Source organism: Trichechus manatus, unplaced genomic scaffold (genome assembly GCF_000243295.1).
Source record: "Trichechus manatus latirostris isolate Lorelei unplaced genomic scaffold, TriManLat1.0 scaffold00028, whole genome shotgun sequence".
In the NCBI taxonomy this organism is placed as follows: Eukaryota; Metazoa; Chordata; class Mammalia; order Sirenia; family Trichechidae; genus Trichechus; species Trichechus manatus.
The window spans coordinates 6,618,634-6,634,792 of NW_004443964.1; the positions used below are offsets into that span (position 1 = coordinate 6,618,634).

The 16,159-nt window shown below is 56.3% G+C and overlaps 1 protein-coding gene across 1 annotated transcript in view; it reads right to left on the minus strand.

Moving 5' to 3' along the window:
- Positions 1-16,159, minus strand: part of UNK (unk zinc finger) — a 33,101-nt gene continuing 16,942 nt past the window's right edge. Inside the window, exons 2-16 of the mRNA XM_004374144.1 lie at positions 14,774-14,983; positions 13,710-13,886; positions 13,454-13,584; positions 12,619-12,754; positions 7,797-7,914; positions 6,772-6,856; positions 5,410-5,552; positions 4,780-4,980; positions 4,116-4,181; positions 3,542-3,716; positions 2,614-2,715; positions 2,296-2,484; positions 1,750-1,931; positions 939-1,196; positions 1-156 (exon numbers count right to left, since the gene is read on the minus strand). Of these exons, the coding sequence (XP_004374201.1) occupies positions 1-156; positions 939-1,196; positions 1,750-1,931; positions 2,296-2,484; positions 2,614-2,715; positions 3,542-3,716; positions 4,116-4,181; positions 4,780-4,980; positions 5,410-5,552; positions 6,772-6,856; positions 7,797-7,914; positions 12,619-12,754; positions 13,454-13,584; positions 13,710-13,886; positions 14,774-14,983 (2,329 nt within the window). The remainder of the gene's footprint in view (positions 157-938; positions 1,197-1,749; positions 1,932-2,295; positions 2,485-2,613; positions 2,716-3,541; positions 3,717-4,115; positions 4,182-4,779; positions 4,981-5,409; positions 5,553-6,771; positions 6,857-7,796; positions 7,915-12,618; positions 12,755-13,453; positions 13,585-13,709; positions 13,887-14,773; positions 14,984-16,159) is intronic.

The following is a 16,159-nucleotide window of genomic DNA, read 5'->3' on the forward strand; positions in this document are numbered from 1 at the left end:
TCACGACTGCAGGGCGTGGGCCCGGCCGGGCTGGCAGACGGGGCACTCGCCACCCTCGGCACACAGCTCACACAGCACAGCGTGTTGGCACGGCAGCACCGCCCGGGTCTGCTCCTGACACTTAAGGCATTTCACCGACTGCATGTGGAACACGGCCTGCGGGGAGACGGCACGTGGTCACTGCTGTGCTCTCTGCCGCTAGCCTGGCCCTAAGTCGGGCCAGGAGCTCCTCAGCCCTCTCTTCAGCCCCCTTAGGATGGAGAAACTGAGGCCAGAGCCACTCAGCAGCACGCTGCTCGAAGCCCGCAGCTGGCAAGAGAGACGGGTGTCAGGGAGAAGCTGCGAGGGGGAGTGGAGCTGGGCTGCCCTGAGGTGCAGCGCCCACGCCTGAAGGGATTGCCCTCGCACCAAAGCTTCTGCCTCTGTTGTCTCGTTCGCTCTCATGGTGGCTGTAGGTCCCCGAATGAGAAGAAGGGGGCTGAGAGGGCTGTGACATGCTCACAGTCACATGGCCATGCCTGGGGCTTGTCAAAAGCCTCACAAAGCAAATAAAGCTCTTCCCACTGCACCATGCTGCCCAGGGACCCAGCAGGGCACCTAGGATGCAGACAGGGCAGCCCTGGGGGCCTGGACTGTTCTGGAATGCCTGCTGGTACGTGGAAAGTGTACAAGAGAAACCCTCAGGACCACAACTGAGGGCCCAGGACTATTAATGCAGCTCCGGTCAGCGCCTGCCTGTAAGTACCAGAGTGGACACTGACACCTCCAGTTGTCTGACCACCCTTCCTGGCCCCCTGCCAGCAGGCCAGCATTCTGAGTGCTGGAGGCGCTCAGAAGAAGGGGGGCCATCCCTGGAGCAAGCTCAATGTGGTCAGAGTCTAGCGGCTAGCTGAGGCCACTGTCCACCCTCCCTGGGTCTCCCCTAACTTCCCACTGACCTTGTCCACTTGCTCCAGGTGGGCCCGCAGCTGCTTCTGGAGGGAGTAGAGGGTGGAGAGCGAGAGGGCCTCCAGGTCGGAGAAGGTGGGCAGGGCTGGCGGGTCAGGCCCCGCGTGCAGCCGCTCTAGCTCCTCCTGCAGTTTCTTCACCTGCACCTCCAGCGCGTCCCGCTGCTCCCGGGCCAGCTCGCACTCGGCGCCCGCTGCACTGGCCCGCTCACTGGCCTCCTCCGCCTCCTTCTTCCAGGCATCACAAGCCTGTGGGCCCAATACACAGCACCTTGTCACGAGGGTGCCCCTTGCCCCTGCCCCCTAGAGAGCATCTCTGAGAACTGTGTGGGCCACTTGGGCAAGGGCCTGCGGTGGGCTGGGCTGCTGCCTGGGGAGGGGGCCAGAGAGGAGGCTGACACTGCCTACAGAGAAGTTTCAGGATCTTCTGCAAGAGCCCCACTGGGCAGGAAAGGGGCCAGGCCTGCACAGCAGGGTGAGCACTAGGCAAAGGCCGGCTCCTGGCCAGCACCTCAGGGGCAGCTGGGCCGCAGCTGGACACAGGGCCCATCTCAGAGCCTGGCACCCTTGACCTGGAGCCCAGGAGAGCAGACCACGCAACAGCTTACAGAGGGAGTTCAAGGCACGCCAACCACCCAGGGTCCTGACTAGCAAGGCAGATCCTTCCAAGGGAGAGAGCAAACAGAACCAGGAGTTTGCTGTGTCCTGCCAGGCCCCTGCCCGCCCACCCCATGTGCCCCTGTGTAAGACGGGCTCGGCCGGACGACCCCAGGGACTAGGCGGCGGGCAGTGCGGCCAGTACCTGCTTGGCCTGCTTCCAGGACTCCTCCCACTGCTTGATGGTGCAGTTGGCTTCCTCTAGCTCTTGCCGAAGCCGGGCCAGCTCAGCAGCCCCTGGCCCTGACAGGAAGGCAGGGGATGTGCCCGGGGAGAAGCTGCCAGAGGCAAAGTGCTCCCAGATGCTGCTGTTCATCCCGTTCAGACCTGCCCCAGGAGGGGAGGAACATCAAGGCTTTAGAGGTTCCTGGGCCCCACCCCGAGCCTGGCCACCTGTCACTAGTGCTTCCCTCACATTCTTCCATTTAATCCTCACAGTAGCCTGACGCAATGGGTGCTGCCAGTAGACCCATTTTACGGCAGAGGAAACTAAGGCAGATAAGTAACTTGTCCTGGGTTGCGCAGCTAGGGGGTAGTGGCCCAGGGACTTGCCCCCACCTCTGAGTCCAAAGCCCCTGCTCCTACACCTGCACTATGCTGCCGTGGACAGAGTGGACAGAATGGCCAAAGGCACTTTCTAGAAGCCAGGCTTCCTGCCCCAGTCTTCTCAGTGAGCTGTGTCCCCTCTTACCCAAAGATCCGTGTGATGCTGAGGTCCCCAAAAACGTATTTTCTGACTGGCTCAGGTGGCCCTGGGGCTGCTGCAGGAAATGTGAGGAGAGGCTGACAGGAGGGGATGGGGACGCCGAGTGGAAGGAGGCAGAGCTGCCCAGGGAGCCAGGGATGTTCACAGGCGCAGAACTCTGCAGCAAACTGCCGCCTGCAAGAGGCCGAGAGGGAGTGAGGGTGGGCCAGCTGTGGGGGGCCGCACGGGCACAGGCCGCTCGAAGCCAGCCAGCTGGACTCCTGGGAGGCCCTCCCATGCCACCCTGCCGCCGCTGCCCAGTACCGATTGTGATGCTGCCGGGGTGGGGCACTGTGCTGCTATCGAAAGTCTTCTCCAAGGCGGCCACCCCAAACTCGTTCAGGTCCAAGTCATCCAGGGCTGACTCTAGGGGCAGAGTGACCAAGGTGTGAGCCTCCTGGCCTCGGCTCCGGGACCCACCTGACCTTTGCTACCTCATCCCCAGTGCCCCTGCCACATCTTCAAGCTCAAGCCACACTAAGCCAAGCTGTCTCAGGCCTCTGGGCCTTTGCTTAGGCTGTTCTGTCAACACTGACCCCCACACTGTCTCCCTAGTGAAGTCGAGCTCTGATACCCCCAGAGGAATCAAGTCCCAGTGCGAGACCCTGGCCTCTGACAGAGGTCTTGTCTCCATGTTACAGCTAGTGCATCTCACCTGAGCTCCCTGAGGGTGGGGAGGCCTCTGGGCCCTCGGTGCCTAGCGCATGGGAGGTGTTCGAAAAGGTTCCCTGCCCTCGGCTGACTGGTCAGGGAGGGCAGAACAGTATGTCTTCATCTCTGTCTCCCCAGTGCCTGCCATAGGACCTGACACAAAATGGGCATCTGTACGACTGCTCAAAGAGAAGGGCAGCGACTTCTCAGGACCAGGACTCTGAGGACAGTTGTGCAGGTTGTTTACTGCACAAGGACATCTCGTGTGAGAACGAGCGGGGGCTGAGTGACACGCGGCTTGGGGTGAGGCTGCACTGGCACAGGGAAGAGGTGATTTACGTGAGAGGGCTCTAAGCCTTGGTCCTGCACCTTGGGCTCATTTTCCCTTTTAGCTCAAAGGGCCCAGAGCACCCGCCCTCCGCCTCTCCCAAGACAGCTGTCTAAGGTGACTGGTGTGCCGATTTGAGTCTCACTCCAGAGACCTGAGAGCCTCTGACTCCAGGCCCATGCCTGGGCCCAGCAACAGAAACGGTCTAATTACCTATCACCGACTCTACCGTGTCACTGGTGGGATAGAAGGGCAGCGCGTTTGCGTTCATGCCAGGGACGCTGCTGGTGCCTGCGGGACTAGGGGGAGTAGCTGCCAGGCTGGAGGTGATACTAGAAGAAATGCTTGAGGTCAGGGGGCTGCCCACGGGGAGGAGGCCCAGCATGTCCTGCAACGAGAGAGTGAGGAGAGGCAATGGGATGCTGTGTGCAGAGGCGTGGTCGAGCTAGAGATGGCAGCTGGGAGGGGCAGAGGGAAATGGCCTTGCCCAGCCGACACCTTGTGGAGAGGCTGGCGGTGTGGCTGGGGGCCAGCAGCAGGTGAGGAAGCAGCAGCACGCTAAGACGCTCAGTGCCTACTGCTCTGACCGACTGATGACTGAGGCCAGGAGTGGAGGGGCTCAGGGCCTGACCCCACCCTCTGCTCTGGATTGCCCTGTCCTCAGCTGGGCCCTCATTCATCAGTCCCTCTGGGAAGCGGGCCCCCACACCCTGAGGCCTCCTGGGGTTCTGGCTTGTCCTGTCCACAGTGGGTGCCACCAGGGGAGGAGGGGCTGAGAGCTCTATACCTGTTTGGGCTGTAGCAGAGACTGCTCTTGACTCCTGGGCTCTAGGGAGTGGGGTTTTAATTTGGCCTAGAGAAAAGTCAGGGGGCAGGAGATGAACGTGGTTAGGGAGGCCCCAGTCAAGAGTCCACCTGGGCCTGCCACAGCTCATGGGGCTGCAGGGACGGGGTGGGAGGCTCCAGACACGGCTGCCTGTCGTGCCGCCAGCAAGCCCCCTTGACACGCACACACCCTCTCCCTCCCTGCTCCCACTCCTCTTCCTCCCCCAAGACCCAAAGAAGCTGCTCCTCTCCTCCCCAGAGACTCTATGCCTCAGACAAGCCCAGAAGGTTTCTTTCCTGGCCCAGTTGGGACCCCTCCGTCCTGCTCCCCAAGGCCTGCCATCCACCAAGGTAGCACAGAGCGGAAAGTGGCTGTGTTGGGTTGGAAGGCCTGGGGGATCCTCTATTCACCAGCTCTGTGACACTGGGTAAGTCTCAGCCAGGCTAGGCCTTCCTGTCTTCATCTGCACAACGGAGCTTACTCCTGGATGAGCTGAGGACAGGGCTCCTAGCTCCTAGTCACCACCCCCAGCTGGGCCAAGTCACTCTCAAGCACTCTCTTGCCCACGCGGAAGAAGGCTACCCACACCGGGCATGAAGCATCCTCTGCTGCCCCTCGTCCTTACCTGGCATTTGAAATTTTTCAGGTACTCGGCTCCCACCTGGTCCTCCCTCTCAAAGCCGGGAGCCTTCTTGTAGCTGCTAGGGGCAAGGCTGGACTCCCCAGGAAAGACAATGCCCTCCAGGTTGGGGGGCTTCCTGACGGAGCCCGGGGGGGAGCCGCAGAGGTTCGATGGGCTGCCTAGGCTGCTGTTTCTACAGAGGAGCTGCCAGGAGGATGGGAGAGAACATGTGAGCAAAGCACGGGCCGAGTACAGTGCCCGTCCCCCACGCTCTCCTCAGATGGGGGTCTTCAGTGACGGGCTCAGTTCCATTTTCATCTGCCCCTGGGCAGCAACAACTACCCAGGAACCCGTTTCTCATGGGGGGGTGGGGCACGAGGCAGGTGGCTTTGTCCCCTCAACCAGCTCCACCCAGGCTGACCAATGGAGGCTTGGGGACCCCCCACTTTGGCTCCCCACAAGAGTTCAAAAGGCCCTTGGCCCCAGGCCAGATACCAGGGCCTCTTCCTCACATGCAGGCTGAGAGAGCCTAGGGGCAGGAGAGGCAGGTGCTGGTTCCTAGACAGGCATGGGCCCACCCCCGACCCCAAGTCCAGTGGGACAAGGCCCCAAACCCCCAGGCCCGGCACATACGGTGCTGAGGTCAGGGGCGTGCGGGCTGGAGGGGCTCACAGGCACCGAGTCTCCGGCAGCGGATGGCATGTACAGGACGGGACCCGGCTGGGTGGGGCTGGACACAGCTGAGGAAGGCTGCAGGTCGTCACTCGGGGGTGGCTCTGCAAGAGACAAGGGCAGGGCGTCGGCGGGCTCCTGAGCCAGCTCTGTCCCTCCAAAAGCACGCTGGGCTCTTCCAAAGGAGACCAGCATCCCCTGTGCATAAAAGGGAGGCTCCCTTTATTCTAGTAACATCACATACTGCGCACTGACTGTGCCAAGCAATCTGCACTAACTTATGGATCTTCACCACGACTGGAAGACAGAACTCTTCGTTTGACAGATAAGGAAACTGAGGCTCAGAGAGGTGAGGTGAACTGCCCAAGGTAACAGAGCTGGGGAACACAGGAGCTGGGATTTGAACCCCATCTGTACCTGAGCTACGAATTACTACTCTATACTGCCTCAACCAGGTGGTCCCAGTGCCCATGGCTGGGGACGACCTCGGTGCCATGAACAGGCTTCTCCCTCCTCCTGCAGGACCTCGGTTTCTGTCTCACTCAAATCCCAAAGGTGGGACCCAGAGCAGTGCCTTGAGCTGTCAGCTGGGGGTGAAGACAGGTTGGTAGTGGCGGTCTGGGGCACAATATTGAGGGTCTAGACCTGCGCTGTCCAGGCCAGTGCCACGAGCCACACGTGAAGTGTGCTGGTTGGAACTGAAATGTGCCTAGGTATGAAGGAGTCCCTGGGTGGTACAAACGGCAAAGCCACTCAGTTGCTACCTGAAGGTTGGAGGTTGGAGTCCACCTAGAGGCACCTAAGAAGAAAGGCCTGGTGATCTACTTCTCAAAAACCAGCCATTGAAAACCCTACCGAACACAGTTCTACTCTTGACACACATGGGGCTGCAATGAGTCAGCATTAGCCTGATGGCCACTGGTGGTTTCAGTAGGTGTAAAATACCCACCAGATTTCAAAGACTTCGTACAGAAAAAAAAAATCAGTGAAATATCTTTGCAAATTTTTGTACTTGTTGTGTTGAAATGCTATTTCATATTAGGTTAATAGAAATAAATTATTAAAATTAACGTAGCCTGTTTCTTTTGCTTTTTTAAGTGTGGCTCCTAGAAAATTTAAAATGGCATACAGAGCTCACATTGTGTCTCAACTGGACAGCTCCGCGGGAGAGGCCTGTGTTCACAGTGCACTGTATTCAATCAGCAATGTCTGCCACGGGCGTGCCCTAGGGTGGCTGGGAGGGTGCCTTTTCCCTGAAGGAACATGAGCAGAGGTGGGGGAGGGCAGGGAGGGCATTCCCCCGGGGCAGCGGGGACAACATACGTTCTACGTGGGCAAAGGCGCAGAAGGGTCCACGGGGACAGCTACCCGACTGCTGCATGTCGTTGCATTTGGTGGATTTGTAGATCTAGGGAGCAAAGCGGAGTGGGTCAGGCTGGGCAGGCGCCCCTTCCCCAGCATGGGGGAGAGCTGAGGCATCCTGTCTCCTCCCATCCCACTCCTTCCCTAAGTCTCTCCCTACCACCTTCTTCCTCAAACTCCTGGAGAACTGCAGAGCAGCCCACTGCCACCCCTACTGCCTCCTGGGGCCGTGAACCCACCAGCCCTGGCCTGACCCTCACACAGGCCATCTCCTCCAAGCTGCTCCCTATAACGGTCCTGGCTGGAAGTGAGCCAAGATCACAGGCTCTGCTCCCTGCCTCACAACACCCCCAGGGCACCCTGGGGTGGGATCTACACTAGGTCCACCTTTCCACACTGCTATCCACAGCCTACACAAGGCAGGCCCTGTCCGTGTGTCTACCTCAGGGTGGCCTGGCTTCCAGAGAACCAAGGGCAGGGACAGCCTGGGCCTCTGTACCCTGCATGAGACCTAGGCACACCATTTGCCTCACGGCCACATCATGGGGCTGGTGGGCCAGGGAGCTGTGTCGGGGAGGTTCCTGGTACCCTGCTATCATCTGGGACAGACAGCTAGAAGGAGCTTAAAAAAAAACATCCTGACGTCACTGGATCAGAAGAACCATCAGTGCGCAAAGCACAGAATGGCCAGGTCACTGTGCCCAGTCCGTGCCCTCCCCGTCAGGCCAGTGGGAAACAAAACTGGGAGCAAAAAGCCGCCTGGTGAGTGTGGGCTCAGAACAAGGGAAGCTGCCAAGTGAGGGTGCAGGGCCCCTGCACTGCCTGGTGGGTCCCTCCAACTGGGGGGAGGCCTGTGATTCCAATCCTTCTTCCAGAATGGTATCTGGGTAGGCTTTGCCAACATCTGCCTGGACCCTCCTCTCCTTTCTTCTTGCTTCTCAGAGGAGATATTTAAGCTACCCACGGCCCCTGCTCTGAGGGCCCACCTCTGGGTGGAACTGCTGCTCCGTGCGAGTGTGGCAATACTGGCAGGCATCTCCGTTCTCACACTTGCCAGGGTCTCCCCACTCGTCCCCGTGTTTCACGTTCGGACAGGGAGACGACCTGGTCCAACGATAAAGTGGGGTCAGATAGAGGCAAGAAAGGTGAGATGGTGCCTAGGGGTGCCACCTGGACACCTGCTTGGGGTCCCTCTGCCTCCTAGCCTCTCAGGGCTGGATGCAGACATGGAAGAGACCAGTCGCAGCGTAAGGGCCCTGCTGGGGCCAGCTCAGCTTCTCTGGCTCAGGCTGGTTGCATCACCAAGGACACTGTTTTGTTCCCCTCAGCCAAGCCCCTCCCACCAAGCACCACCCAAGCCAAGGGAGTGCTCTAGCCAAGCTCTAGCCACAGCCACACTTTCCACACCTGCAGCCTGGCCCTCTGCAGCACAATGGGTCACTTTTACATGGCCTTTCTCACCATGGTTTTGTAACTCCTACCAAATGACTGGGTGGGGGTATGCAAGTGAGGTGCTTGTGGCCTACCAAAGGAATTGGATAGCTTGCTAATAATGCAAATAAGCTACATGGCACCCTTGTTGGGGTGGGACCATGCAAAGAAGGTATATGGAACCCTAATGAGGGGATTAGTCAGTTCTGCCATCCCACTAAGCTTAAAGAGAGACACAGAGAGAAGGAGCTGTAACACGGAAGACAGCAAGAGACGGCAGCACAGCAGTAGCAACAGCAATGGTGGCGTGAGACGGCAGGAACCAGGAGACTGGCAGGAGACAGCTGTGGTACACCTTGCCAACCCACAGAGCTAGCAGCTTTGTAACACTTGTCCAAGCAGGGCAGAGGCCAGGCTGGCCAAAAAGGCCCAAGGGGCCGAGAGGTTAAGGGCCAGAGAGAGGCCTGCCTGTGGACACAGCTGAGCAGCTGTCCTGACCAAAACAGAACTGTATCCTGAGCATTCCTGATGCTGAACTGAAACCTGTCACTTCCCTAATAAACTCTATGACTGTGAGTATGTGAGTTCTGTGTGGCCATTGCAACATATTATCAAACCCGGCAGAGATGTAGAGTCTGTCATGGGAGGGATATCTGGTGTCAGAATTGGTAAAAAGGGTGAAGGGTGGAGGTATGTCTGACCTCCACCTCATAGCCATCAGCCTTGGGCTGCTGATGTTTATAATCATTCTCCTCCCCCCCTGTGAAATTAAAGGAGGTAAGATGCCCCTATCACGCCATTTTTACAGTTGGTGTCAGAAGTGGGATTCATTGCAATAGCTCCAGACTCACGGAAGCATGGGACTTTGTAAGAGAAAGAACAAAGAGATGTGGGAAACAAAACTTTTGACTCTTAGAAGGTTATTTGGTTGTTGCTACCTGTAATGGCTGAAAGGAAAGAGATGTTATACTGCAGCTGAGAGAAAAGCTGCATCTAGAGTGGCTTGGGGCAAAGCCAGGCTGGTTAAACAAGATGACTGACAGGGAGCCAGGGTCTTTTGGTTCCACCCAGTCAGACACCCAACGTCATATGCACATGAACAGGAAGACAGTCAAAATGTGACAAGATGACACTGGAATGTTTTAAAAAGGGCTCTGTGTTTATTTGAATGTACTATGGATACTGAACATTTCTCCTACCTACTGTTGTAAAACAGACCTACATGTATGATAAAAATGAATACTGGGTACTACAGATAACAGCATGTAACTCTGCCTTCAGCCAATCATTGATTGGATATGTTAAAAGACAAAGTAGGGTTTGCCTGAAAGAAACCCAGGCTGTTAGTTTCAATTAGTAGAACTTTGTACAGCGTACTGGGGACTTAGGTCAAAAACCTGAGCCTCACTCACAACCTTCAGAGTTGGGAAATTTGCATTTGAAAGGACATACAACAGAGATAAAAATGACTTTTACTTTTGAGTTTTGACCAAGCAGTTTGCCACTGGATGCATCAAGGCAGGAAAAGTCAAGTGTCCATCAGAAGAACCCCCTTCCAGGACTGGAAGTTAAATGGAGCTGGTGAGTAGACAGCCTGGTATGCTCACTTGAGGTAACCACATGGGGCCACGAGATAAGTGGAAGTGGGGGAGGGCACAGCAATGAAGAGATGGGCTGAGTTTGGACATGTTTCACTGGCACCTGTTGACCTAAGCCCATGCGGCTAGGAATGAGAGAGAGAAGGGGCTAGGTCTGAAGTGCTGGGAGGTGTGTGGACTCCTGAGCCAATGGCTGGTATCTGCTGATCTAGCCCACGGGGGACAGATAGGGATGAATTAAGCAGAACCTGATCAAATGAAGAGAGAGAGATGTTGGACACTGTGAGGTGGTGTAAACTGCAGCAATTTGATGGCTTACTCTGGACTAGACTTTGCTTATGGATGTTGTTGTTGTTGTTGTTGAGTACTGTCAAGTCTGTTCTGACTCATGGTGACCCTACGTACAACAGAACAAAACACTGCCCAGTCCTGCGCCATCCTCACGATCCTTGTTATGCTTCAGTCCATTGTTGCAGCCACTGTGTCAATCCATCTCACTGAGGGTCTTCCTCTTTTTCGTCGACCCTCTACTTTACCAAGCATGATGTCCTTCCCCAGGGACTGATCCTTCCTGATAATATGTCAGAAGTATGTGAGACAAAGTCTCATCCACCCTCGCTTCTAAGGAGCATTCTGGCTGTACTTCTTCCAAGATGGATTTGGTCATTGTTTTGGCAGTCCATAGTATATTCAATATTCTTCATCAACACCATAATGCAAATGCGTCAATTCTTCCTCGGTCTTCCTTACTCATTGCCCAGCTTTTGCATGCATTGAAAACACCATGGCTTGGCTCAGGTGCACCTTAGTTCTGAAAGTGACATCTTTGCTTTTTAACACTTTCAAGAAGTCTTTTGCAGCAGGTTTGCCCAATGCAATGCGTCATTTGATTTCTTGACTGCTGCTTCCATGAGTGTTGACTGTGGATCCAAGTAAAATGAAATCCTTGACAACTTCAATCTTTTCTCCGTTTATCATGATGTTGCTTATTAGTCCAGTTGTGAGAATTTTTGCTTACAGACGCAGATGCTCAAACTTCCAACCGCAACAGAAGAGTCTTCAGATCAAGGTACATGCTTGTCTCCTCAGAATACTGGCTTGATCAGGACAAGCAATTTAGAAATTGGCTATGTAAAATGGAGGCATGAAGTGGTTGGCTTACACGCTTTTGTGGGTGTGCTTACACTCAAAATGAGGGGAACAAGGAAGGCTCCCCACTGAATAGATTCCTCTTTTCCTGATGGGTCTGGGGAAGAGAGGGTGGGGGAAGATGCTGATAGAATTATATGATTCAGTTGTGAGTGCTGACTGTTAACAGGGTTAACTGTGATTGTAAAAACTGTAATTGTAGACGTTGCAAATGTTAAAAAGTAGACTAAGGGGGAGGTACTGCTGGACTGGGGTACACTGGCCAAACCTAAAGTCCCTTAAAGGTTTTACTATGCTGATACCACGTGAGGCTCAGAGCAAGGGAATAATCTTCTCTCAGTTAAATTTTATCAGACACCAGAGAGGCTAAAACAGAGATGACTTTTGGAGAACCTGACCAGATCAGAGAGTATCTACAGCAGACATGAACAGCTGGTACCTGAGTAACCTCACCCTGAGGACTCTTTGCCCTACTGAAGGACTAATTGTTAATGACTATTTTGGACTGTAAAATGATTGGGAGGGGGAAGTTATCATCCAACTATGAAAGAACCACAGGTAGCCAGAGAGTGGCTTACAGTGCGATGGATTGCTTTTATATGGCTTTTCTGGCCATGGTCTTGTAACTTGCACCAAATGACTGGGTGAGACTATGCAAATGAGGTGCTTGTGGCCCACCAAGGGAATAGGATAGTTTGTTAAAAACACAAATAAGGTGCATGGCACCCTTGTGGGGGTGGGACCATGGAAATAATGTGTATGGAACCATAACAAGGGAATCGGTCAGTTTGCCATGCCGCTAGGCTTAAAGGGAGACACAGGGAAAGAGAAGGAAGAGCCATAACACAGATGACAGTGAGAGACGGCAGCACCTCAGTAGAAAAAGCGGTATCGGTGCCAGATGACGGGAACCAGGAGACTGGTAGAAGACGGTTGCGGTGGGGCTTGCCGACCCACAGAGCTAGGAGCTTTCTAACACCTGCCCAACCAGGGCAGAGGCTGGGCCAGCCTGAGGCCCACCTGTGGGCACTGCCAAGAAGCTGCGCTGACCGAAGAACTGTATCTTGAGTTGTTCCTGATCCTGAATTGAAATCTGTTACCTTCCTAACAAACCCCATAACCATGAGTATGGTCATGAGTTCTGTGTGGCCACTGCAATGAATTATTAAACCCAGCAGAGAGGTACAGACTGCCATGGGAGGGATGGCTGATGTCAGAATTGGTAAAAAGGTTGGAGGGTGGAGGTATGTCGGACTTCCACCTCATAAGAATCAGCCTTGGGCTGTTGATGCTGATAATGATTCTCCTCCCTCCTTGTGAAGTTAGAGGAGATCAGCCACCCTCACCATGCCGTTTTTATACACCCCCAGCAGATGCCCCTCCAGATCAGAACTGGGAGGATCTCAGAGACTATCTGATCCAAGGCCCTCGTTTCATATGAGAGAACGATCTGGGCTCCCACTGTTCAACCAACCTCACTATCCCTTTCCCTTGTGCCTGGGCCCTGTGATCCTGTCATTCCCAAGGCTGGCCTCCCCACCTCCCTGAGCACTGCAGTGGTAGTAGCCCCCTCCGTGGTCCCTTCCCGGCCATCCTCCCTCCCATGGCCACCCTCCTGAGGCCCAAGAACCTGTATTTGTGCTTCCGGGGACTCCGCCGCCGGTCCTTGCTGTTGTGGTAGTAGGGACAGGCATAGCCCTGGCGGCACAGCCGCGGGGGCTTCTTGCATGGCTCCGTCTTGTAGTTCCCCAGCACATAAGTGGTCTCTGCATGGGGGGCAGAGAGCAAGGATAAGGTGAGTGGGGCTGCAGTACCAGGAGTGGGGGAGATGTCTCTGCCACTAGGAAGGTCCAGAAGCTGAGGCTCCTGTAAAAGGTGACAGCGAGGCCACCTCACAGGCCATGGGCACTCTAGGGAGGACAACACTAAGGTTGAGACCCAGAAGAAAGGGAAGGAAGGCACTGTCCCTGGAGATTCCCACAGCGCACAGGGGAAGAGGGTACCTTTGAGGGTTGACAACATATGTATGTGCACTTACATACATGCACAAATCCACGTATGTGGAAACCCACTATAAGACTTAGGAGCACCTAGGGTGATGGGGGAGCCATGCTGACATAGTGGTTAAGAGCTCGGCTGCTAACCAAAAGGTCAGCAGTTCGAGTCCACCAGCCGCTCCTTGGAAACCACATGGGACAGTTCTACCCTGTCCTATAGGGTTGCCATGAGTCAGAATCAACTCAAAGCAACGGACTTGGTTTTGGAAGGGTGATGGGAGCAGGCAGGGTACATCTGGGGAAACTCCCCTAGAAGTGACTCTTGAATGACAGGACTGTGGCTTGGGTGGGATAAGAGGTGACTGGGTGTCCCTTGGCAGAGGTGGTGGTGGGGAGCCAAGTCCCAGGGCAGCTACAGCAGAGGGGAGAGAGGGCAGACAGCTGACAGAGCGGTGTGGCCACCATCACCTTGCCACCGCGGCTCCTCGCTGAGGATCTTTTCTATCATGGCATGGCTCGCAGCCCCAGCCGACTGGCCCTCAATGCTGCCCTCTACTGTGGTCTGGCCATTCTGCAAGGCCTCCATGGCCTGGAGCTCCCTGGGAGGAGAGAAGAGGACAGAGGGAGGGGAGGGGGATAAGGGCGGGAACCAGAGCACAGTCTGTGGTACTCAGCGTCCTCAGCAGCCAGGCCCCGACCCAGCCCACCACAACCCACAGCCCACCTGATGTCGTAGACAGGGGAGCGGAGGTCATGGGGCCCGTGGGCGAAAGCGCAGTGCAGGCCGTTTTTGGTGCAGTTGCCTTTGGAGTCTGTCTCGTGGATGCAGATTCCGGTTTTGTAGTAGCGTAGGTGGTACCTGCGCTCAGTGTCCCCTGTGGTCCTGTGCAGGAATGGGCACCTGGAACATGGCAGTGGGGTCACTCAGCTTTGGCCCTGCCATCTGGGCTACACCTCACCCTTCCCCAGCTGTTGAAGGGCTTTCACCAGGACCCAGGTGTGCTCACTGATCCGGATCAAGGAGATCCAGTGACAGGAGTCCTGCTGTGAAACCAGAACCGGCCTCCCTGTGTCAGCCCGCCCAGGAGTCCTGCCTGGACTGCCCTCAGGAGATGCCCCAGAGGCTTCCCTGGGTGGAGTGGACCCGGGAAGACAAGTGCTCCCCAGACTGGGTCCTCTGAGAAGCAAACCGCCCACTTACAACACGGGCACCCCTGCGCCTGGAGAGGTCAGCAGGCCTCCGACCTCTGTGAAAGATGTGCTGGTGCAGGGGTGGGGTAGTGAGCTGTCCCACCAAGCCTGGTGGTGACTCCCACCACCTCTGCAAAGCTGAAACAGATCACCAGCAGAGCTGACGCAGGTCCCTCAGTGATCTGCCAGGCTTGCAGTCCCCTCCTGACACCTGTGCTGTGCCCTGTCTCTCTACAGGCATTTGTGGTCAAACATTTAGGGTCAGCAAAATAGGGGGAACTGTCTCTAAACAGCCAGCCTTGGCAGGGCCTGGATGGGACGGAGTGGGGGGTGGAGGGATAGGGTGGGGGTACCTGTGGTCTGCCCAGCTAGGTTCAGGAACATGGCTCTTAGTGGCTCTAAGGCTTAGCAGAAAGCCTGTTTAGGGTTTCCCCCAAGTGGGGAAAAGGAAAAGGAGCCCCCAGAGAACGGCAGGGCTTGAGCCAGGCCTGGGCCGCAGCAAGGGGGCTGCGCTGGCTCCCAGGCTCTGCTGGCCTGCTATGAAGGCATCTACCCAGAAGGAGACAGGGGCTCCTCTGCGGGCGGCTGGGCACTCACTCGTCGCCCTCTGGGCAGAGGCCCGTCGCTTCGTCGTACTTGGTGCAGTAGACGTCGGGGCTGTAGTTGAAGGTGCCGTCCCGGCGGCGGATGGACCGGCGGCGCCGCTGATTCACGAAGTGCCAGTGGAAGCAGGTGTAGGGCCGATGCTGGGTGCATTTGTGCTGCACGAAGAGCGGGCACTGCTCCGTGCGGAATTCCTTCAGGTACCTGCAGGGAGAGCCCGCGCGCACGGCAGGCCGGAGCAGAGACTGAGGCCCTTGCCTCCCAGCGAGAAGCCAGCCACCAAGTCCCCCAAGGGCCCTGCTCTCGGGTGCTACTTGCACAAGGACACCAGGAGAGGCCCAGGGCTGAGGCTGTGCCACAGTATCAGGATCCCTCCACAGCCAGGTCCCAAGGCAGCCTGCGGGGCAGGAGCCATAGACCACAGGGCCTTCCCAGCCAGCTGCCTATCATGCTGGCTGGCTGAGGTCTTAATCCGTAGCCGGGTTCCCTGAGCCTTCCCTGAGGTTTCCCAGGCCAAACCACTAATTACAGGCAAAAGGCCGCCAACAAGGGCATGAGGCACCTCTCTTAAAAATTTCTGCAAGTTCTCTGCTTCGCAGATCTGCCTGCCAATTCCGGGAGGCCTCACCTGCCCCATGAGCACAGACAGGGTTCCGGGCGAGGGCCAGGGAGGCTTAGGCCCACTGAGGGAAGATCTGTGGACAAGCACTAAAGGGAGGCTGCTGCTTTGAAGCTGGAAGCCCAGGCGACCAGGCATCTCTCTGGACTACTGGCTCAGACAATGACTGTCCTGTCTGTCACCTCCTCCCCGAGATGCTTCCTGGACCACCCTGGTCAGTGGGTTGGGAAGGCACACTCCTATGAGAAGCATTCTGAAGAGCCCCGCCCTCTCAGCCTTGCATCTCCCCAGTAATCTCACCAATGAGCACCTGCAGCAGCAGGGACTATTTATATCCTGACTAACCTGGGGACTTGGGGGCTCGCCATCTGTCCTTTTGGCCTCCTGCCAAACTTCACTTGTCTGTCTCTCCTCTGCCCTGCATGTAATAGACAAGATACCCCCAAAGCTCCTCTCCCATGCCCCACCCAGTGGAGGACCCCAAACCCACTTACCCCCTGACAGAATGTACCATCCATTTTTGCTCACTACGTGTGTCCAGATGGGGGTCTCTTAGAGTTGGGGCTCCCGGGGGGACAGGCAATCTGTGCAGTTCTCTTAATTCATTCTCTCGGTCCCTAACAATAAGGCAACAAACGGCTTGACGGAGGGCATTTGATGCCAGTGAGGAAGAAGGTTCCAGAACGCTCAGGAGCTTGTGTGCAGAAGACAGTGTGGAAGGATCAGCACTGACCACCTGGGTCTGGAGGGCGTGGAACAAA